This window comes from Chrysemys picta, chromosome 2 (assembly GCF_011386835.1).
Source record: "Chrysemys picta bellii isolate R12L10 chromosome 2, ASM1138683v2, whole genome shotgun sequence".
Taxonomy (NCBI): Eukaryota; Metazoa; Chordata; order Testudines; family Emydidae; genus Chrysemys; species Chrysemys picta.
Genome location: NC_088792.1, coordinates 91455138 through 91479481, shown reverse-complemented (window position 1 = coordinate 91479481; position 24344 = coordinate 91455138). Strand labels below are relative to the sequence as shown.

The 24344-nt window shown below is 39.9% G+C and overlaps 1 protein-coding gene across 2 annotated transcripts in view; it reads right to left on the bottom strand.

The window, feature by feature from the left end:
* The window catches only part of AVL9 (AVL9 cell migration associated), a 76116-nt gene extending 52952 nt beyond the window's left edge, over positions 1 to 23164 (bottom strand). Inside the window, exons 1-2 of one of the 2 annotated variants that reach the window (XM_065583741.1) lie at positions 22880 to 23164; positions 20097 to 20391 (exon numbers count right to left, since the gene is read on the bottom strand). In XM_065583741.1, the coding sequence (XP_065439813.1) occupies positions 20097 to 20099 (3 nt within the window). In that variant the 5' untranslated portion in view covers positions 20100 to 20391; positions 22880 to 23164. The remainder of the gene's footprint in view (positions 1 to 20096; positions 20392 to 22879) is intronic. The other variant, XM_008171204.4, reaches the window with a different exon arrangement.
* Positions 23165 to 24344: the final 1180 nt, after the last annotated feature.

The window sequence follows — 24344 nt, the reverse complement described above, 5'->3', positions numbered from 1 at the left end:
TGGGCACAATCCTTTCCCCAGTACAGCCCTTGTTCCAGCTCAGGTGGTAGCTAGGGGATTTCTCATGATGGCCGCCCCTTTGTTCTGTTCCACCCACTTATATATCTTTGGCACAAGGCAGGAATCTTTGGTCTCTCTCTGGGTCCCCACACCCCCCTCTAAATGGAAAAGCACCAGGTTAAAAATGGATTCCAGTTCAGGTGACATGATCACACGTCACTGTAAGACTTCATTACCCACTTGCCAGCACACACGTATACAGGAAGATTCACAAATAAAACAGAGCCATCTACAGTCAATTGTCCTGGTTAATGGGAGCCATCAGGATTCCAAACCAACATTAATAGCCCACACTTTGCATAACTTCAATAGGACCTTAGAGTTATATTTCATATTTCTAGTTTCAGATACAAGAGTGATACAATTATACAAATAGAATGACCACACTCAGTAGATTATAAGCTTTGTAATGATACCTTACAAGAGACCTTTTGCATGAAGCATATTCCAGTTAGATTATATTTATGCTTATTAGCATATTTTCATGACATCATATAGAGTGCAACGTCACACCTGCTTTCCCTTTATTTTTAGTAGTTTCGGTTTAGTACAACACTGTACTGTATTTGCCTTTTTGGGGGGGTCTCTGGTGCTGCCTGATTGCGTACTTCCCGTTCCAAATGAGGTGTGTGGTTGACTGGTCAGTTCGTAAGTCTGAGGTTCTACTAGATCTATATTTATAACTAAGCACTATTTTGAATCTTATTAAGACCTTGCCTTCAGTAATCTCTTAGTGCAATAAGTTCCACAGGTTAGTTGTGTGCTAAGAGTATTTATTTTTATCAGTTTTAAAAGTGTTGCTTTTCAATTCCATTTGAAGTCCTTTTGTTATTGTACTGTGAGAAGAGATAAATGGGAACTTCTGATTCACTCTCTGTATCTCATTCATTATTCTGAATACCTCAATCATATCCCCTATTCATCATCTTTCTAGTTAAGAATCCTAATCTTCTCAATCTCTCTTCACATGAAGTCTCACTATACAGCTAATCATGTATAGCCCACCTTTGGACCCCTTCTGTATTTTTGGTATGTATTTCTAGAGAAGGGTTGGCTAGAATTGAACAGAGTACATTCAAGGGGGAAAACATAGCATTTAGTTATATAATGGCATTATAATATAGTCAGTACTTTCTAGCCCATTCTTTATGCAGCCTAACTTTTTATTGATCACTTCTATGCATCAAGTAGATATTTTCATTAAGCTGTCCCGTGACACCTAGGTCTTCTTCCTGACTGGTTACAGTTAAAATAGAATGTAAAAGAATGAACAGACCATCTTGTTTTGTGCGGTTGAAAATCTACACCTACTATATGGTTTTGAGAGTGGAGGGAAGGAGATGTTTTCAATTCAAGTGCACAAATCAATTTGTCTGCGATGAAAGAGAAAGGATGACCCTTAAAATGCAAGACTCTACAAAAGTAACGGTAGTGCAGACTAATCAAGCAATCACTGAAAAAGTGAGTGAGATGGAGGTTCTGCTTTACAGAGTCACTGACATTATGGGTACTACCTTCAACAGTATAATAAATGTGCCAATCTAATATTGCCAATTAAAAATCCCACAAAATTGTTTAATTTAACTATTACATTTACTTGTCACAATGAGGGAGAGAGAGCTCTAGCCAAATCTTCATTTATCAGTAAAGAGAGCCGAGGTTATTAAGGAAGAAAATATAATTTCTGTTAGAAGATGTTCTACTGAAGATCAATCAGTTGTCAAACTTGTAAAAGTGTTTTTCAGACATTGTAAACTTCCCTAGAAGAGCATGCAAAAGAAATCATGTAGGAAATAATTTCAATAGTACATGGACAATCAAATTTAAACCCCAATAATAATACTGGTGTGGGAGGGGAGGAGGGGAATCAAGAATAGGAGAAATCAGTAAGAAAATAAAATGGGAATTCTGTTATGTCACCTTTACTCCAGACGCTGTTGAGTTGTGTGACACATCTATATGGGGCAAAAAAACCCAGCCTCACAAATGGCAGTGCTGGTTTCAAATTTGCTCATTCCTGATTCATACTGTATCTCACACCATCATATGCAGGAAGAGCTCCAGGCCATGCCAAAGAAAAATGAAAGCTTCCTATGGCCACAGCCACCCTGCACTTAACGCTACAATCTTCTCACAAAGTACATGAGAGAGAGAGAGAGAGAGAGAGAGAGAGAGAGAAAGAAAAAAAAGAGGCGTAACAGAAAACAACTAATTTAAAGACAATTGTATTCCAGGATTCTATTTAAAATTCCTTTCCACTGAAAATATATAAAAGATTGCTTGTTTTGTTCAAACTCAGCAATCGAGATAAACGGGAGAAGCATTTGGCTTCCAAACGAAAGAGGAATAATAGAATGAGACAATGTATCCACGAAGTAGCAATTGTCTGCGATTTGATAGATTGTCAGTAAAAACTCATATTCTATTATATACCTTCCACGTTATAGACCGTGAAATTACAGCATCATAAAGAGTGCTGGAGCAGTTACAATGGAGAAACGGATTTAGAATGTATAATTTGATTCTGTTCCAAAATTCAGACATTCTGGCTGCAAATAGTAACTGTTAACAAAAATATTACTAGAATGAGGAGTATCATCGTTCGCCTTCACGATATAACCTTTGAAATAGAAAATGCAAAAAATAAATTTTAATACACAAATGTTTGTACAGCGTTGTTCGTCGCAAGGAATATACTATAGTAAGGATATGGAAGTCTCTGCTAGCTTATAAGTGGTGGACTTATTAATTTCAAAACAAACTGAAGAACTTTTACAAACAAACAATATAGTTTTAATTATACAATGGAATAACCTCAAACACTACTGACAAAATAAAAAGGAGAGAAAGAGAAAACTGGACAAATGGATAATTTAAAAACAAAGATGGACTGTCTAAAATTCTACCTGTGATGTATTAGAGACTTTTTGGGTGCCTATGTGTCACTGGAGTAAAATTTCAAATTGGTATTTGTATGCAAAAGAACTTAATGTGTACATAGTGATTATTAAATATCTAAAGACACACCTTAATATCTATGTTATTTGAAATTTTGACTTTAGCGCCATCTAACAATTACATAACAGAAGTTTAAAATCCATGTACATATCAATTATAATTTAAAAAAAAATATTTTTAGTAGTTTAACTGTACACAGGGCTGGTAGCACGGCCCATTAATAAGATTGCCCAACACTTCCCAATATGAGACTCTATTTTCAGTTACTTATATTCAGCTTGCCAAAATATATCTATTTGGGCTGGAATTTTTCATGCCAGATGTCTGCCTAAGGTGTGTGTATGTGTGTGTGTATATAATTTGATTTGGGGGGGGGGAGGAGAGGAGGAAGAGGGTAGAAAATTTCAGCCATTTCCAAGAATAAGGCTAAGGAAAAATACAAGGTTAAAAAAAGTGTCTTTTCTTTGATCTGGTGATCTTTTCTCTAGCTCTTTTATGCTTTGGAGAAGGGAGTTGGTTTTTGTGCCAGGGAAGTACATTTTGCCATCCCCATGAAAATCTGCCCAAATTTGGCTAAATTGTAAACCCATGAAAAATTGCAGTTTGCACATGCTCAGGAGAAATTTCGTAGATCTCTAAAGATTCTGGCCATGCTGAGCATTCTCAAGCCTTTCACAGTGTCCATATGCGACCGGACTCCGCATGTGCCATTCCCGCAGAAAGACTGAGTAGGCTCCAGCTCAGGGCTATGGGGGCATAAGGGTTTTTTCCCATGTAACGGCTGCTCAGTTTTGGTCTGGGAACAGGCAGTTTCGCAGCTGCTCAGGTTTGGTCTGGGAACGGGCACCAGAACTAAGAGCCGGGAGCCTATGCTCTCCGTGACACCCCTTAATTCAGTTCCCAGATGTGGCAGATTGTGACAGTCTTTAGTTACATGATCACAGGGACCCATGCCTCATTCAGTGTCCTGGATGGACCTGCTCTGGGGATAAATGAGGGTTCTGTAGTAAAGGACGCTAGTGCGTGTAGGATCCCTGCCTCATTTGTTACAGAAGGCGGAGGGTGTGTAGTGAATGAGTCTAGGAACTGCAGGAACAGAAAGGATGGTCTCATAGTTGAATGCTGCCCTGGAAAAATTGGCTTCTATTCCTACTTCTGCCACAGAACTCCTATGTGACATTAGGCAAGTCACTTACACCTAACTTTTCACAGATGGCCACAGATTGTGTGTTCCTCATTTGCTGAGTGTCCAGCTTGATATCCTGGGGTCTGATTTGCTAAAGTGCTGAGCACTCAGAGCCGGAACTCAAGTCAATAGGAGCTGTGCTTTGAACACGAAAATAATGCGAAATGGTCTGAAAAATCAGTTCATAGGAGTCTCAGACTGGACACCCAAAATTAGTGGAAGCTTTTGACCTTAATCTCTCTATGCCTCAGTTCTGCCATCTGTAAAATGGGGATAATGCCACCTATTCTCACAGGGGTTTTGTGAAGCTTAATTAAATGTATGTTTATGAAGCACTCAGGTACTATTGTGATGAGCACCACAGTCAAGCCCACGAGGAAATTAATAATTCTGTCTTCAGAGCAGGGGCTGAACAATGTGCAGTAAATAAGGCGTGTGGCCACACACTGAACAATGAGGATATTAAGTGAGCATCCTCTATCCTATGCATTGAATGAGGCAGAGGTCTGTGGAACAAACAGTAAGTAATTAAAGACTGTATCATACTGCATATGCACAAGGGGGTTGAATTATGAATTTCCTAAATTTTGAGTGCTTGACTCTGCAACCTTAATAATCTTCTTTCAACAATTTGTGTGTAATTTTGTATAGAATGAAATGATAAGACTTCAGTAAAAAGCTACACTCAGAACAAAAAACAGCTATAAAAATGAAATGGTCTTTTTTGTATATTTAATCTATTTTAAAGCACAGATAGATTTTACAAATTATGATGTATCTGTTCTCCAAGACATTTTCTGGACAGAGAGTAGTTAAGTTGATGACTGGACCATGTGGATGGGAGCACAATGCGTATTTAACTCCATAATTTGTATTTAATTGATTTTGTACAAGCCTAAGTGCATATTATACAAACCCCATCCTCAGTTTCCTTATTTATAAATGAATTAGTAATTTACAGCATATGTCAATTACTAATTCACTGATAATCAAGGAAACTGAAGATTAAAGAATTTTCATAAAGCCAGTTAATCATGAGGAGCAAAAACAACAAAGAGATAATGAGGCAAATACCTTCTATGCATATATTACAACTGTTTTGTAAAACATCTTTCTTCCTGTTGGGGATGCACCCTTAGGCATTTTTGAAACTCCCACCTCAGAATATAGAGGGAGAAATCTTGGGCCCACTGAAATCAATGGGAGTTTGCCATTGACTTCAATGGGTCTAGCTTTCACCCTGAATCTCTAATTAACACTTAGAACTACAGTTTCATTTTATAAATTATATAGCAAGAAGGTTTTGCAAGTCACTCAAAGTTCCATCACTCTAATTTGTATGAAGTGAACCTATTCTATTTTGGGAAAAGTTCTTTTGAATTTTCCCCCCTGCCTCAACAGCTAGGATAAACAGTTCAAGTCAAGAAATGAAGCTCTGCGCAAAAGACTCATTTTATTCCTATTTAGAGGAACCATCCCATTGTAGATTAGTCCAAGTCAGAATGCAAGGCAGCAATTCTAAACTTTGTTGTAATCAGAAATTTTAAAGGAAATTCTTTTTTCTTCTTGATATGCTAGTCCTCGTGTAGTAGAATCAAGAAAAATCAGACCCCCTAAAGGATTAATCTGAAGCACTTGCTGAAATTGTAATACGTAACAGAGTGAAAAAACAAGCCCCAGGTAGCATTAGTGTCTATAAACACTTTGGGCACAATTCTTGCTTTATTTTAACATTTCCCTCCCGTTGTATTGGCAAACAAACCACAGAATCAATGTTTACAACTTCAAACAGTTGACAGACAAAACAATGACACACCTACATCACAAATATCATTAACTCTATTAGACAGATACATATAGACAATGTCAAATTAAAGTTTTCCCTTCATTTTAATAGATAATAAATTTGACTTTGCGCTCCCTTTAGACTCCTTTTGGTTTCCCTTTCAGACTTTAAAAGCAGCTGATAATCTTCTCTGGATACCTTTTATCATCATGCCCCACCCTGCACCACCAAAACTATAAATAGGACAGCTACTTAGATATGTTACAATGACACCATTTGTCCTGCTATAGATATTTACAACTTGTCCATTAGAGTCTGCCTCAAAAATCTGACTTCCTATATTAAAATATAACATTCAGATAGTGTTGCTAGTGTAAATAAATTAAATTAAAATATTCTTAAACTCCCAACCCAAAACCCTACAAACAAAACCTTCATATTTGACTTCAGAAATGTTCTCACTAAGTGTTTTGGATATTCTTTGCTATTTCTCAATTACAGTTACTCGAACATTTTGCTTTCATAAAGAGTACTAGTTAAAAAAAATGTAAATGAAATGGAAGAGTCCTTCAGGATCCTTTCCCTGCACACTACTCCTTAAAGACTTGTCAGACCAGCGACTTTCTCACCAGCCAAGAAAGGCTGCCTTCCCAGAAAGTCACATTTAGCTTGGGAGGGGAAGGATGTTACAAGGCTGTCTTGCAAACTAGGTCTACACTAAAGGGAGGGGGGGGTCGATTTAAGGTATGCAAATTCAGCTATGCGAATAGCGTAGCTGAATTTGGCGTATCCTATTCAACTTACCCCGCTGTGAGGACGGCGGCAAATCGACTGCCGCAGCTCTCCTGTCGACGGCGCTTACTCCTCCTGACGAGGTGCGAGTAAGCGCGTCGATTCGGGGATCGATTTATCCATCTAGATGAGACGCGATAAATCGATCCCCGAGAGATCGATTTCTACCTGCCGATCCGGGCGGGTAGTGTAGACTAGCCCTTAGAGGATGAATGTGCAGTCTCTGTAGCAATCCCAAAGTAGGGGATTGGGATTTGAACACCATATCCCAGAGTGGAACACGAAGATCTTGATTGTAGTCCACAGAAAATGCCCCAGTGAGAATTCCAAGCAGTACTGTCCCCCTCGGCAGGCACATCTCCTGGTGCTCCAGGGAATGCAGCTTCGGTCCAATGCTTTCTCTGCACCTACCTGCCCCTGGCCAGCTATGCTGGCTCATATAAACAGGGCAAGCTGTGGCCCTACACTCAACCTGCCACATCCACTTTGCAAAAGTTACTTCCTGAGCACTGCGTGGAGGACACAAGAACTGGGACAATGCTCCTTATGCCCTCCTCCTACCATGTTCATTCATATAGGCTCCAAACACAATATGCAGATATGGTAAATATCGAAGGTGCAGACTAGACATTTAAAAAAAAATTGAGGAGAGAGAAGCAAGCTCAAAAATATCTTATTTTCTTCTCTAAGTCACTGATTTGAATCCAGCCCAGATTAATAGTCACCTAGACTTCAGTGTCTCAGGTGAAGGATGTTTGGTGGTCTCAGTCAGTTCCTAGTTGATAGGTTTCCACCTCACCAAAACTGCACTGTGATTGATTTTAATTTGTCCATCACAGAGGCATGGAGATAGGTATCTTCTCAACCCAAAGGTCATCTCTCCAGGAGAACACATTAGTGGGGCGGGCGGGGGGGAGGGGGGAGATCATTCACTGCTACTGCATAAGCTGTACTTGTCCTGTGGCTTAGTTTCTCAGACTGCCGACCTGGTACCTTTCATCAGCAGTAACCAAACCAACAAACACCTTTTAATCAGGCATCATATACATTTAAGTTTTGGGAGAGCAAGTAACACATTAGCACCAGTTGGTCATCTTGTGTCAGAATATCATCCCAAACTGAAATTATATAATTACATGCCAAATAGAGATGCTGTTTGGCAATGAAATCCAAGAAAGGATAATCATTGAAAACTTTTTAAAGCAAAGAAATTAAAAGAACCAATATTGAAGAATCTGAAGCCAACTAATAAAATGAGGAAAGAAAGTCACAGGGTGACACTGGCCTTTTAACAGTGCACCTGTGACTCATCAGTTGACCCCAACTGGACTTAAAAGAGGGCAGCTGGGTCCTAGAAAGTGAAAGAGCGGTGACTCAGAGTTGCCTGAATGAGTGAGGAAATGGGCATGTGAGAGCTGACTGGGAGTGAGGTTGGAAGATGACAGCTGCCAGAGCTAGGAGACAGTATGTGGTTCCTATGGGAAAGCAGAAGGCAGAAGAGCAGCAAGGAGGTTTGCCAGCTGACCTCCCTATGGCATACCAGGTTATCATCCAGACCAATGAGTAGCAGTGTCACCCCTCCCCTGTAACCTGGGGTGCCCTTTACAATGCCTTGCTGCTGTAGCCTCCAACCTATACTGCTCACAGCCTCCAGCATGTAAGTCATTTCCAGCTATGTCTGTGTGTGCTGCAGCCAGCCAGCCACACCTCGGCTCTTACCAATTTTAAAGATTACCAGGGTGACCACAGCCCACTCCCAGTATCACATTTTCCCCCAGAAACTTATGTCCTGTACTGCCCAGGACTGTACAGTGCAAATATGTTAAATCTGTTATTCCCTTAAGGGAATAATATGCAAACAACTTGTTATCTCAAATGGAGTTACACAGGCACTTCAACCTGAACACACTGGATTAGCTAAAAAAATAAAACAAGTTTATTAACTACAAAGAGATAGACTTTAAGTGAGTACAAGTAATAAGACATAAAAAGACAGAAACGGTTACAAGAAAAATAAAGATAAGATGTTTATTAATACAGTACCTAACAAACTATAGCAGATTCAAGCAACATTTCTCACCATGTTTTCAACAGTCTTACTGACTAAACTCTTTATGTCAGGACACCGGTCCCAGAGTCCAATTGTTGCTTCCTTTGTCTTTTCAGGTTTTTCAGGTGCAGTGAATGTGATTGGGGGGGTTTCCTGGGGTGCTTGTCCCTCCCTTTTATAGTTTCAGTCCCCCTCTTGAAAAACATTTCCAGCTGAGAGTCCAGAGACAAAATGTCCATGTGGAAGGATGTTTCCTGCTAATTTTTTTCACCTCCTTTGTTTTCCCCCTCTGCTTGATGACTCTGTTTACTGCTTAAATGCAAATTAAGGTAAGCACACATTCCTTCCTTTCTTTAAGACAGACTTGACTCCTGCCTGGGCAGGGCTGTGGGGTTTGGAATATGTATTAATAACATCATACAGGGAAATTTTATAACTTCACATTACAATGTTGCCACACGCATTTCCCCAGGACAATAGTGACCTGCAAATTATGAGTTTTCAAATGATACCTCACTAAATATAATTTTGTACAAACATTATTACAGTAGAGTGTAGAGTGTGAATACAGGGGTTTATTCTGTCAACCTCCCCAAGCAGGAGAACCAGTGCCAGAGGGCTGAAGGCAAAACAGCAGCAAAGGGACTTACTTGCTGGCTTCCAAGCTGGAAAAGGCTAATGGAACAGGAGTAATGAGAGATGCTCCCCTGGTGAGGATAAACACCCAGCAGACATGCTGTGGGGATTCCTGCTGGGAAGAGTGGTAGTCCACTCCAGCTGGAAGAGCTCAGGTGGCTGTCCTGGAAAAAGGATAGGAGAGGACCGAAGAAGAGCCCAGATGTGACAGAAGATGCCAGAATGTGGTTTGTGGGAGCATCACGTCATGGAATTTTAAGAACCCTATGTACTGGGGTGTGAAAAACAGACTATGTTTGGAGCTTTTGTTATGGATTACCTAAATTATGTTTTGGTACTAAACCAGCCCAAGGATGGTATTATTTAGGGAAGCGAGCTGTTGTGGAGTTACTGGAGATTTTGAAGGAAGAAAACTGAGGCAGGCCCATCTCTCATGCTTCAGCCTGCCAAAAGATGACACTCTAGGTAAGGCCACCTTCTCACAGAGCAAGTCTCCAGTACTTTAGTGCAAACAATACCATTTTATGCTTACATACAAGAACGTCAAAGTCCTTTACAATATTTAAATCAGCCCCACAGCCCCTAACATTCATACAACAGTAACAAAACACAAGTAACACATAGTCATTGGTTGAGTCCTAATCAGATTCCAGGCATTCTGACTCCTAGACCCATGGCTCTAACCATTAGACATGGCTCCTTTCCATTACTGAGGTTTAGTCCTTGTTTGGGGTTTTTTTTTTTAAGTATCATTAAAATATGAGTGAGCGTTTAGAAAGAAATGCTCACCTATATGTAAATTAATGTCATACAGTAATTCAATTCCCACTGAGTTCCATTCACATGCATATCTATCTTACAGAGGTGTTGTAGACTGAATTAATGTTTGCAAAGCGCTTTGAAATCTTTGCACTTCTATAGCGCTTTCATCCAAAATGTTGTTAGGATTACCTCTTTTACTGATCATCTATTCATGAGAGAAGGTCAAAAATTACTGGTACACAATGCCATTTAAATACCTGCAACAATGCTGAATTCTGTGTGCATCGGTTACCCATATAAAGAACTGACAGACCAGTAAAAATTAATTTTAATGCATATTCAGTTCAAATTTTAAACTGAAGTTGACAGGTGATATAGAACTGTAAAGGAATATTTAGTAGTCTTCTCATAGTTCAGATGTTAAAATATGTTAAAAGAGGAAAAAGATCAAGTATGGAGTTGTACAAAGTAATATCTGGAAATCGTTTGCGGCTAATATGGGATTTCAAAGAAAAAACTGCAGTAACATTGTTCTATTAAAAAGGAAAACTTGAACATTTTAAACATGTGTACATAAAATGCTAATTAAGGGAAATAATCTCCCCTCTATGTGTCTAACTACCATAAGTGATAAAGAAAATGGACCTTGTGGTACTGTGTACAACATTAAAGAAACAGTGAGTATTAAATATACTACACACACACAATTCAATATTCTGCTCTGTGTTTAAAATTCTTCACTTGCTCTAAAAAGGCCATTGAGAGTAGCCCTTTCAGATATAAAAATTAAAAGCTTCTTACAAAATTAAAAACTATACAACGTAAGAAAAACATAGTTTGGCTAACACACAGCAATTCATAGCGCGTTCTATGGCACTCATCGCTGTAGGATTTCAGTGCCTCACACAGATTAATGATTTTATAATTGCAATACTCCAATGGGGCAGATAAGGATTACTACTCTCTGTTCCCTGGTCTGTTCTCTGGTCTACACTAGGAGGAGGGGGGGGATCAATCTAAGATACGCAACTTCAGCTACGAGAATAGAGTAGCTGAAGACGGCGTATCTTAGATCGAATTAAGATTACTTACTTCGCGTCCTTGCGGCGCTGGATTGACGGCCGCGGCTCCCCCATCGACTTTGCTTCCGCCTCTCGCACTGCTGGAGTTCAGCAGTCGACGGGAGAGCGATTGGGGATCGATTTATCGCGTCTACACTACACGCGATAAATTGATCCCCGATAGATCGATCGTTACCCGCCATCCGACGGGTAGTGTGGACTTACCCTAGAAGTAAGTGATGTGTCCAGGGTCACAAAGCAAGCCAACTGCAGAACTAGGAACAAAAACCCAACCTGCTGATGCCCAGTCCGGTGTCTTAACCAGATATTTTTGTTTTAATTGTTCCTGAAATAACAGGATTGTATTTAAATCAATACAGGTGTCTACTGTAGAACATCTAACTGCTACACAACAAATACATATAAAACATTAAAAGTGGTGAAAGAAAAGCCATCCAGCTCAAGGACACTGTTAGACAATGACAAACAAATTTAGCACGCAGGGAAACCCTTTGTAAGGCATGTGCCAACCAACAAAACGTATCAATTCTCCACTGGTGGGAGATGGGGGGGGGGGGGAAGGTTAGCAAAAGCAAAAAATCACATAATAGAAATGTCCCTTACTCCCACCAAAAATGCAAATAGGTCAAGAATAAATCAACCCCACAAGCAGCCAGAGGGTGACTCCAGCATACCTCTGGAAAGGGGTGCCACAACCTAGGACTCTGGAGAGAAGACCCACCCTACCAGATTGCAATTGCACAGCAGAGTCATAGGGCACGAGGTGAAAGCTTAAATATTTTGAACTAGGTATAAAAAGAATAGACCATAACCTTTTTTGCTTCTTAGCTGTCTCCTATGTTTTAACCTGCTTGTAAAAGTAACTCGTTGAAAGGAAAGCATACAATTTCAGGATATTTTTCCACATGCTTTCTTTAGGCAAGTAGAAAATAGGCCAGGCACTGACTGCTCAGGCCAATTTCACATCACTGATGTTCTGTACCTAAATACAATACACTAGGCTTTCTTTTGCTACATGCATGAATGAGTATTTCTCAATTATAGAATGAGAGAATACATAATTTGGGAACACTGTAAAGTTAAAGTATTCTTCCCTCTAAGATGTAAGAAAACATGTTCAATTAAAAAATAACTCTTTTCAAGGATTACCTATGTTTCATACGGGTGGGTTTTTAAAAAAAAAAGTTAAATGTTTAATTCAGTGTGCGTTATTGCATCTTAGAGGTCTTGCATACTTTAACTTTCCAATGTTCCTAAATTATACACTAAATATAGGTGAAAGAACAAGTGCCACAGCACTGGAAAGATGGTATCATAGTGGCATTACCAAAAAAAGGGTGATCTTACTCTGTGCCCAAACTGAAATAGTATTATACTGCTATCAATCCTAGGCAAAGTACTGGCTACCATTTTGCTGAATAGAACAAAGAATGCAGTGGATGAAATATTACAAGAAGAACAGGCTGGGTTCCCTCTAGATAGATCATACTATGAACAGATATTCACTCTTCGACAGATCACTGAAAAAGCTACTACTCGGCAAAGATCCAGCTTAATCAACTTCATCAACTTTAAGAAAGTGTTTAATTGAGGAATATTGCTAGAAACTATGGGATACCAGAGAATAACGAGTTTATATGATGGAAATAAATGCACAGTAAGAATGATACAGATCTGGGTTTGCTACTGGGGTTAGACAAGGATGTGTGATATCACCAATCCTCTCTCCATTAACAATAGGCTGGGTGATGAAGGGGCAATAAAAGGCATCAAGGATAGTGCAAAATGGGTTAGCGGATGAGTTACACAACCTTGACTTTACCAACGACACTGTTTTACTAAGTACAACATGGAACATAATGATTGTCCTTCTACAGAGGTAGAACAGGAAGCATCAAAAATTTTTAAGTTAATGCAGAGAAAACCATGATTATAAAAGTAGGAAACTGGACAACAGATGCAAACTGTGACATATATGGCAATTTCCTGCAATACCTTGGACAAACCAGATTGAATTAAGTTAAATCTTACCGTATTAATGTATGTTTCACTGTGGTCTAGGCACTGTATATAATTTCATGAGGGAGGGGGGCAACAGTCCTCCAGGAACAAAGAATAGTGGTAATTTGGCAAATTCACTCAGGTCCTAACACATCCTGAGAGGCACTAGCAGCTGGACAGACCTGCATTTACTGGTTCAAACTGGATTCTCTAGAGACCAGCAAACAAAGAAAGGACTTTTGAATAAATAACGTGAGTTTAAAGTGACTCAAGGCCTTTGTTGTAGTAAAGCAAACAAGGAGGACCCCAATCTTTAGGGAAGGGTTCGAAGAACTGACACCAACCAGAGCACTTTAGCAAAGACCACTCCCCGTCTCCTCAACTTATTAATGCGTGTAGTTTCTTTTATTTTTAACATGTTCTCTTCCCTTAAAAATAAATGGTCTTGCTTAGAATGAAGCTAAGAACTATGTGGTAACTCAACTGTGAGTCATTATGCTGTTTATAGCTTCTGAGGAGAAAAGCAGAGCAGGGCTGCTTATGTAGTCTGCTAGGGAATTCATAGTGTAAACAGGGAACTGTGCAGCTTGGAAAAAACCCAGTCAGGAGGGAGAGAAATGCATGTCTCTGACCAAGAGAGGTGATGGCTGGAGAGCTGGAAGCTTCAGTGTGGGTGCCTTGCTGGACCATGGAGGGGAATACAGGCAGAATTGCCCTGAACTGTGACACAAAAGCATCTGTGGATGGAAAAGAAAGTGAACGGATAGAAGAAGGGAGTGTGATGACATTTGAAGGTGGCCATGAAAAAGATATATATGAGATTAGGAAAAGCAAACACAACTTTTGGAAGGTGGAACAACATCTGGTGAAAAAGAGGTCTCCACACCAAATTAAAGGTCAGATTATACCGTGAGATTGCACTGAGCATGCTACTGTGTGAAGCAGAGACTTGGCCAATAACAGTGGTTAAAAGAGAGAGATTGGAGGATGCCCACCACAGATGGCTGAGGAAGATTCTACACATTTAATGGAAAGACAAAATAACAAATGCAAGACTAAGGGAACTGACAAAGCAGGATAAGTTAGAATATATCAAAGAAAGAAGGCTCAGGAAGTTGGAACAGGCACGCCATATGGAAGATGAGAGACAGGTTAAGCAAGCATTAAATTGGGTATGCAAGAAAAGAAAGAGAAAACAAGGAAGTCCAAGGAAGAACTGCCAGAAGACAGTGAGAGGGGATATTGAATATGCTAGCCTCATTTGGGAAGAAGTATCACAACTACAAAGTGACTGTAATCAATGGAGAAACCGGACTGCTGATGTGCCAGCAACACAGAAGAAACTAAGTCTAAGGTAAGGAAGACAATATCAGTGGTTTCATTCCTGGAACCCACACTGTACCTGTAATGTAACACACAGGCAACTTATATTGTGAACTCATTCTCGGGGGGGGGGGGGGGGGAACAAAATCATACTGCCTCCCTGACATGTAAGCTATGTTGTTTTTTCATTACTGTACTTTTGGGAAAAACAAACATTCACATTCAATGGTTATGATACTTGTTAAATACATGCTTTGGAAGATCTCTCGGAACACAATCTTTTGCCCCACTAAAAAGAATAGGCATTTTTGCACTGAAGTGGTCCACTATTACATGTATTCAGCAAACTCATTCTGCATAGGAATGCGTAGCAACAGTTACTGCTGTTTTACAAATTAAGGATCTGGAGCAAACAACAGTAACTGGATGCACAATCAGTCCAAGACATAAAAAGTAATATCCCATTATCCAACTTGCTTTTTCATCACCACTAGAGATGGGTACGTTTAAATGAGCAGAAAGAATGCTTTGGAGCTGTGCATTCTAGGCAATATTCACCCATCATACTAGGGTGTGGGCAGATTGCAGAATGAGTGCACACGGGATCCTGGATACTGAGTGTACCAGAACTGGGCTTCATTCCAGTTCTTCATAAACAAGTGGGAAGAGAGATTTGAGGTCAGTTGGTGACATGGTCACTGTGTCTGAATTACACAGATTTAGTGGCCACTAAACCCAATTTATAACATACGAGTGATCAGATTTCCTACTCCAGATAAGAGGCGAAACTGGTAAAGGGACTGTATTTGCTCAACAATCTGCACGTGGGTCTGCAGTGAATTCTATCCCTTCAATCCCCACATAAGTTTCAGGTAGAGAAACTGTTTCTTAAGCTCTGTGGAGAGGTCAAGGTGAAAAGTCAATATTTTCCTTATTCTTTAAGATACCACCACCACTTTGCATTATAATAGCAGCTTCCTTCTGAGGAACTCAAAACACTTTACCAATAAATTACTTTAAGCCATCATCCCCATTTTGCAGATAATGAAACTTTAAGGCACAGGTCTCAAATAACTTGCCCCAGGTCACACAAGAAGTAGCTGAGCTGGGAATAGAACAAAATTCTCCTGACTCCCAGTCTTGTGCCTTAGCCACAAGGTGATGCTTTCTCCCCAAAGCCAGCATTTTCATCACATGATTTGTGTCTATAATTTTCCTAAGAGAAATGTCTAACAAAATCTTAAAGAGAAATAAGAGTTTAGTAGGCTACTCAGTACTTGTATAACATAATTAACATTTTTAAAAGCAAATCATGTTCCTGAGCTAACACAGTTTTAATGGAGAGAAAATATTTTATTGTTTTGAGCAATACCTTTGTGGCAGAGAAAACCAAAACCAGGAATAACTTGTTTTCGCTCATGTCAGTTACTCTACAAGACTGTGAAATTCAGTACTGCCTGCTACAAAAGATGATCTACTTTTGAAAGATGAAAAGCACTAATGTATGTAAGAAATAGCTCTAGCAATGCAAGCCTTTCTAAAGTACCCTGAAACTAGCTGGACAACAGAACATAAATAAGCCAATTTGAATTAAGTGAGATGTCTGTAGAAGTGCTAAGAGAACAAGCCACCTGCAGATATTCCATATAAACACACAGTTCTCCTGCAGGTACTTCTATTACATTTGTCCTGGCTTGGTGTACTGCCATGATTTTCATTTCTGAAGAACCAGTAACTGGTTTTATGTTGAGGACTTCTCTCACAACTGAAATATTTCAATCAATATTTTCCTTCGATTACTCCAAGTTTCATAAATTGATAAAAGACAACATTTTCACCATAATTTTTAATGGGATCAAGAACCTAATACTTTGAAAGCAGCCTCCTCCATGTCTACATGAAAAATACAGTACTGCAGATATTCCATAGATCAGGTCTACTACACATTTACCCCACTATGGGCTGGAGCTGAGAAAACTGAGGAGACAGTAGGAAAACAACAATGAAATATGCTTTTGAGCCAATTTTTTTCATGTTGGTTCTTTTTATTATTTATCTGAAGGCTTTGGGATTTGATATGGCATGAGACATTTTTGAATTAATAGAACCTGTTTAACATCTTTTCTCCTTTCAACTTTCCTGTACTCTAAAAACATGAACATACCAGGCACACATATATCTGAGGGTGAGAGGATACATGCTCAAAACTTTCCCTCTTATCTCACTAGTAAAACGATTTTTCTTCCTGACTCTTAATACTCAAGCCATGTTATTTATTTTAAAAATAAAATGGGTAAAATATATTGGTACACTTTCACAGTCGACAAAGAAGGGAAAGTGTTGTTGGTATTACTTTTGAGTAATCAAGGGATGAGTTTAAAAAAGCAGCAAACTAGCAAAATATTAATTCTTCCCTGGCCACAACAATGAGGTTATCTAACCAAGTGGCTTCAAAATTTAGTTCTGAAGGGACAAAATATTTTGGAATATCAACTGAAATTCATCTCTTCCAATTACGCTTTTAACTAACCAAATAAAGGACGCTTTTGCCAATAAGGAAAGTGGAACACAGAATGAGATGGGGTTCATTTTAAAAGTACTGGAAAGAGAAATGTATTACACATTCACCTAAAACTACACACATTATATGTAAACCATGCCAAAAAGCCAGCCTTACTGCCACAGATTCTATGATTTATGGGTTTGGGGTTGATTTTGTTCCTTAACATTTGTAATTTTTCCCATGCTCAGATTTTTTTGTATGTGTGGTAGGTAGTGGTAATAAACAACTAAACCAGTCTCAGTGGAACCCTGAGAGCTGTCACGTTAAAACCTGTACTGTGCAGAAGGCAAGGAAGAGCAGGAGCAATCATATTTATAACTAGTGCTTTACTGTGCAATTATGGGGAGTCAGTTTTGATTACCTGATTCAGACAAAGGGTCACAAGGCCTGATTCATGGCTGTCCTGCACCTTGTGTAGTTATTTACACCACTGCAAAGTAGGTATAAAATGCTACCAAATCAGAATGGTAACATTTTACATCCACTCCATATTGGCACAGACTACTACACAAGGTGCAGAATAGCAGTGAATCAGGCCTGCACAGTTTATAAAGCTGTATCTTGGAAGTGCTGCTGGTCTTTCTGACTATACAGAGTCTGAGGCAGAAACACAGCTGAAGAGGAAGCAGCTGCTCCCTCCTATCCATTCTCCTGCCTTACTGCTCTGTGGCTGACAAGACAGGGACTAAAGATAATGGTTTTAAATATTTTTAAAACAGCCCATTAGATGTTATTAAATATTCTAAGTAATTTTATTCATAGTAAAAAACTATTTTGATTAAATTAATGCCACCGGGGACTTTCGGCAAGTTTCATAACTTGATGGATGATATTTGCTATTTTATTTTTTATCCGGAAAGTGACATTCCATATAATTTATCACAACAAATGCATCTACACAGCAAGTGGCAGCAAGTCTCAGAGCCTGGGTTGACAGACTCAGGCTTGCACTAAGGCACTAAAAATAGCTGTGTAGCCCTTTGGGCTCAGGCTGGAGCTTGGGCTCTGAAGCAAAGGGCGGGGTGTATGCTACACAGCTGTAGCCTAAGCCATGCAAGCCTGAGTTTGTTGATGATCCGGGCCCTGAGACTCAATGCTGCTCGCTGTGTAGACTCACCCTGTAAGTGCTGCATAGAAATCTATCATAGTACAGTATTCAAATAGATTATCGCCTTTCTTAATGTATTGCTGCAGAACATATCAAATACCAGAGGGATCTAGTCTCCAAGATAGCGTCTTCTTCCCATTCTAAGAAGTCATTATCATACCGACATCTTCTTTGTGGTGAAGAGGTATGGTAAGTAGCTCTTTCTGAATATTTCATCAATGTCACTACATAAGTAGTCAATAATGGATGCTAAACCAGCAGTATACTTGGATGCCTCCTGCTACAGAGAAACTGAACATACGGCTCCTCAACAGGCTTAAACTCTACTAGCCTGAGAGATCCCCATGATCTGTTCTTGAAATCAGGATTCTTGATTTCATGCTGCTTCTACACACTGCAAGTCCATCTCAACGGTCAGTGGCAATTCTGAAATTTGCACAATTACCCAGAAAATGTAACTGTCAGCTTTCTCTAGTTGTTCAGCAAACACTCTATTTCATGTGTTGTAAATATTTGTCTCATGTTAAATAAGCCTGCTTTACCCAGAAGAAAACACAAGATGAATCAGCTTAGACAAGAGCATTGCAAAAATTACAAATTAACCTCACACTATAAAATCATCTCAAATAGGCTGATGCTCTGAGGTTTGTTATACGATCACCAAATAAATCATTTTCATGTACAACTAGTCATGGTTCCATACAAAATTTTAGAAAAAAATAAAATACTCCCAGAAAAAAATATTTACAGCATTATCTTTAACATAAATTAAATTTCTATTATATATAGCTTAAATTTTCCTATATTTACCTTCCTTTTCCTGAACAAGGGCAACAGGAGTAGACAGACACTTCAGGTAGCCAAAAGATATCTATACAGAGCAATTCAAATCTAATTAAAATGTCTACCCTCAGAGCACATAAAGGTCCCATTACTTTTGCTATCTATTAATAATCATACACGAAGAATCCACAATATATATGCCAAGTGTTTTATTTATATATATATATATAAAGTGTACATCTACACACGCAGCAGTTTTGCATTACAGATTTTAATTTCTACCAAAAAGAGTTTACTTTAGACTGAAGAGGTGCCAATGTGTTTCAATATAATGCCAAGAAGATTTGCAAAGAGATTCAATTTCATATGAATTTTCTGAAAAAATATAAAAGAACCTCACAGATCACAGTACTTGAAAAGTTTCTCCAGTGAGCAGGATTCCAGTAGCAGAGTGAAACTTCCAGTCATCAATAATCACATCATTTTCATTCTGCTGCTGCTCCTGTAGGCAGAGGGAAGGGCAACAGAAAGGGAAGAGAGGATACCTCTCTCCCCCAACAGAATGCTGAAACCACAGAAGGCAGAAGACAAAAGTACATGTGACTCCAAGCTCCATTCCCTCTAAGCAGCTGGGGGCAATATGTGCTGGCTTTTCTGCTAACACCCAATCAGGGTCCATCTTCCATAACAGCCACTGTCTAGCCGGTGTCTGATAAATACTGCAAGCCCAAAAAGAATCTAATTATTGTTATAGCAACTGATCCTGGAAACACATACCTGAGAGTAAATTTACTCATGTGAATAGCCCCATTAAATCAGGCCTATAGTAATCAAAAATGTTCAAAATATTTGATTTGATTAAAATATATTTTGGTCATCCAAAACATCTATTGATTAGTAATGCTTGTGCTAGATGAATGCTTTTAAGCTTCAGCCATTGTTAGTAAGATCAGACGAGAAGTTCTATGGGTTCTTCTTTTTTTGTTTTGTTTTGTTTTCTACCTACCATACTGTGTGGTGTCAGAACATATCCCAAAATATTAACAGTGTGTCTTTGGTGCCTTAATGAAATGAGCTGGTGGCTTCAGACCAATCCTCAGATAATAATAGTCCACATCATAGAACACACCATCACAATTGGTATCCTTGTTGACAGTCTCAGCAGAGGCCAAAGACAGTATAGGCACAGAGACTGAACTATACAGTACTCTCATTTTTAGAAATGATCCTTCCAAGACAGCATGGACATAAACTGATGGAGTAGGGAACCTTGCAATGCCATTGTCCATGCTGAATCAGTCCTGTAGATAAATGGATGAGGGAATACTCTATGTGTCAAGCAGCAACACTTCAGAAATACAAAATTCATTTCCCCCCCTAAATATGCTGTAAAAAATAAACTGCCTACAGAACAGTTATCACCTTGAGGGTAAAGTGCAATCTGTAAAGAGTGTGAACATGGGAGAAAATGAGAAGGAGGGGAAAAAAGAAAAAAAAAGGACAAAAAGAAGGATACTTAGAACTGTTTGTGTTAAGAAAAACCATTAATAACTTTCACTGACATAACAAGAGTTCACAATATAACTGAAAAAATGCTTACTATAACTACTGACTGAGCTTTGGAAACCTTTTACTCAGTAGAAATAGTCTAACTATGGCTCTCACTGAAGATAAAGATATGCAGCCTAATCTGATGACTGTTTAGGTAACAAACAAAAGAAAGTACTATTTAAGAGTTTTTTATTGGGAATAGAGATGAGAGAGGTTGTCCAGGATTTCAAGAGTTGAGATGAGATATATCTAAACTAATCTCACCAACCTAACTTCACTTTAAAAATCAATATACAAATGTACATGAAAGGGCAACAGTAATTCAGCATTAGGCCATTTAACACTGTTATGCAATGTAGTAATGTCTGCCAATTGCTGGATTGCAAATCTGGACATAGCACTGGCTGTCTTGACAGGGAGAGGACAGGAGAAGCAACTCTGAACACTCCATTTATGATTCTCCCTTTTGATACCCAAAAGCATCTACAACAGACATTCCAGACTCCCGCGATCATACACACCTTAGAAATTTAAATACAATGATAAAAAAGCTCTTTTAGTTAAACAATGGAACAAAAAGGTGCAAAAGATGAACAGTCATTGCTTTGTGGCACAGGAACTGTATGAACAGGCCAAAAAACCACATAGGTTTGGACCAAAATCCTGCACTGCATCATTGCTCTGAAAAAGGTACAGGGAGAAATACGAGAATTCAAGGAATATAAAGTATGATGCTCTTTCCCCTTACATTCCACATTAAACAACTGTAAAAAAAAAATCATAATATAGTGGAGGAGAAGGATATACATACTTAACATTTAATACAAGCTTAATATTCTGAAGCCACTGAACTATTTATCCTTTTGTTATGCCTGTGATGTTGCAGTGACATATTGGGCTATTAGAGGCAGAAGGTGGAGTAAGCTAGAACTTATCCAACTCTTATTTTTTTAAGCTGTCCTGCATTTATAAATGCTCATCTGTTCCAATATCTTTTTTTTAAATCTCTTTCTTTACCTTTTGGGACATTCCCAATAGCCCATTCCTGATCAGTATCTATTATTGTAAACAGCTATTTTAGTTTAAAATATTTTAGTCTGCATAGTCAAATCCTATTCTGCCAACTCTCTTTAAGATCACTTTATCCTCAGAATGAAATCCTTAAGTCTGAAATTAGAGAAAATCATTTATCCATCTGAATAAATATTAACTTTGGTATAGCCAACATTTACCAACTAAGCAAACTGAGTCATTGCTTTTCTAAGGACTAATTATCCTCAGAGGCCAGTCGGAGCAAATGCAGCCTCACCCATTAGTTTCTACTGGAATATCTTTTTTTTTTTTTTTAAATATTCAAGCATACACACTGACAAAAAAGCACTGAGCGGCCAACAAGAAAACCCAGAACCTTAGGACCTAGATGTCATATGTATCTTCATTACCAGTTTCTACAGTTGAAGATTGGGCGTGGGGGGGGGGGGGTGAGAGGAGGGTGCATGAGAGAAAGAGAAAGAAACCAGTATGGTACATGGAACTGAAAAACAACAAATAATAAATGCACAGAGCTAACAGACCTGTTAAATCCCATGCATCCTTTGGGGCCCCAATTTTATTACCCTTATTCATGCTAGGGAGTACCAACCTCACAGAAGTACTCACACTAAACTCTATGGGACTGCTCACCAAAGTAAGTACTACTTAAGGAAGGAAGGGTGACAAATCAGGCATCCAAATTAGTTTTAGGGACAGCATTAAGAGTCTCTTTGGTGATGAAAGGATTTTGCTGTATTTGTCAACCAAGATTTTCAATAAATGAGTGAAACTTCCAAATCTCAATTTATATGGTCTCCCCCACGCAGTGTGAGACACATAGCAAATGACCCCTACCAAAAAAAAAAAAGAATAGTAATGCAGGCATACTTTTATCTTTCATCCTGGTGCTGAAAGACACAAGCACAGAGACAGGAAGAGGACGGGGCTAGATGTGGGGGGTGAAGATGAAGGGAAGGAAAGATGTGCGTAGGGAAGGGTAGAAGGATGGGAGCAGATAAAGAACTGAAGACAGCGGGGCGGGGGGATAAGCAGATGTTGTCGGAAGGGGGTGAACAGAGGTGAAAGCCGGGGCGGGGGGAGAGGAAAGGGTGAAAGGCGACGGAGGGGGGCGGAGGAGGAAGCACAGGGCAGGAAGCAATGCAGGCCGGAGGGAGGGGGCAGGGGAGCCCGGGCCTCTCCCCTCACCTGGCAGCCCTTCTTGTGGTGGAACCCGACCACCACGATGTGCAGCACCGGCCCCCGCTGGCTGCTGGGCGGCGGGGGCTTCCCCTGCGTCTCCATGGAGCCCCGCGGCGGCCTCTCAGGAGGATGTTTACAGCGGGCCGGGCTCCTCTGCGCGCCCCGCCTCCCCCGCGCAGGGGCCGACGCGGAATAAGCCCCGAACCGGCCAGGGGCGCTCCACACCCCTTGCCTGTGCCTTCCTCCTCCGCTTCCGCAGCGCCGCAGCCGGCCCGGCCCGCCCCGCCCCGCCCCGCCGGGGGTGGAGCGGGGAGGGGGCGGTGCAGGGCACCAAGGCCAGCCACCTCCCTCCTGCTCTGTGTCCTTCTCCCTTTGCAGCTGCTGTCTGAACCTTCCCTCGCCTTCCTCTTCTCCTTCCTTCCATCCTGCTCTCTCTCTCTCTCTTGTCTTCACAGGCCGGAGAGGGACGGGGGCTGAGAGGGGGCTACTGGGCCAGCGGCATGTGACACCACCCATTTGGTGGCCGTACTGTACCCTCCCGCCTACACACACCGTTGAAAGCTTATTCTGCCTACTTTCACATGAGGCCTGATGATGAGCTGTCAAGTAGTTGCTGAAAAAACGGGGGTAAAGAGTGACATTCTCAACAGGTTAAAATGACCACTCTGAAATATTTGCAGTCATTTATTTTACGGTGGTGATGATATATATTATTTCAAGGCATAAAATTGGGTTTCTTTGTGAGGTCAAAGCATTACAACAACCATTTAAAGGCTAAAACAAGCAAATAATACATTTGTACAGGAATCATTGAAAAGTAATAAGACAGGTGATGTTTTTAGTTAACATCATTATCATCATCATGATCTCTGTTGAGAGTGCATGGGTTACCACAGTCTTCATTGCCTTGAACTTTGGCATGTACATAGTTCTGTGCAGGGAAGACTATAGACATAGTTGATTGTGCAGCAAGCCCCTACTGGTACAGGCACAAATAAGGTCTTGTAGAAGCCCCGAAGCCATTGGGCTCTAGAATAATACAGGAAGTAATTCATCATCCTCATTTTCCCATCCATGTTGCAATGGTGATCCAATATCTTGTTTACCGACATGTGAAGACATCCAAACCTTTGTTTGTCAAGATGTTTTGACATAATCTTCAAAAGTGTCCTCACATGGTGGGAGTTTGGCCAGCGACTTATCCTTTATGATGGCTAGGTTGAGGCACAAGCAATTCAGGTCTCTGTGGTTCTTTTTTTTTCTTGCTATGGTCATACGGCACTGCTACCACTTTCTTGCTGCAGAAATTCGGACTTGTCCAATGCTCTCTTTCAATTTGACAAGTAAGTTCCCTTTGGTTTGACATTAAACACAGATTTTTCCCCCCAATACCAAATGACACAGAATCATTCACCTCTGGTGTTATCTGGACTAGTGATCTGCTAGGTCACTCCAATCCTTGACTCTGGGA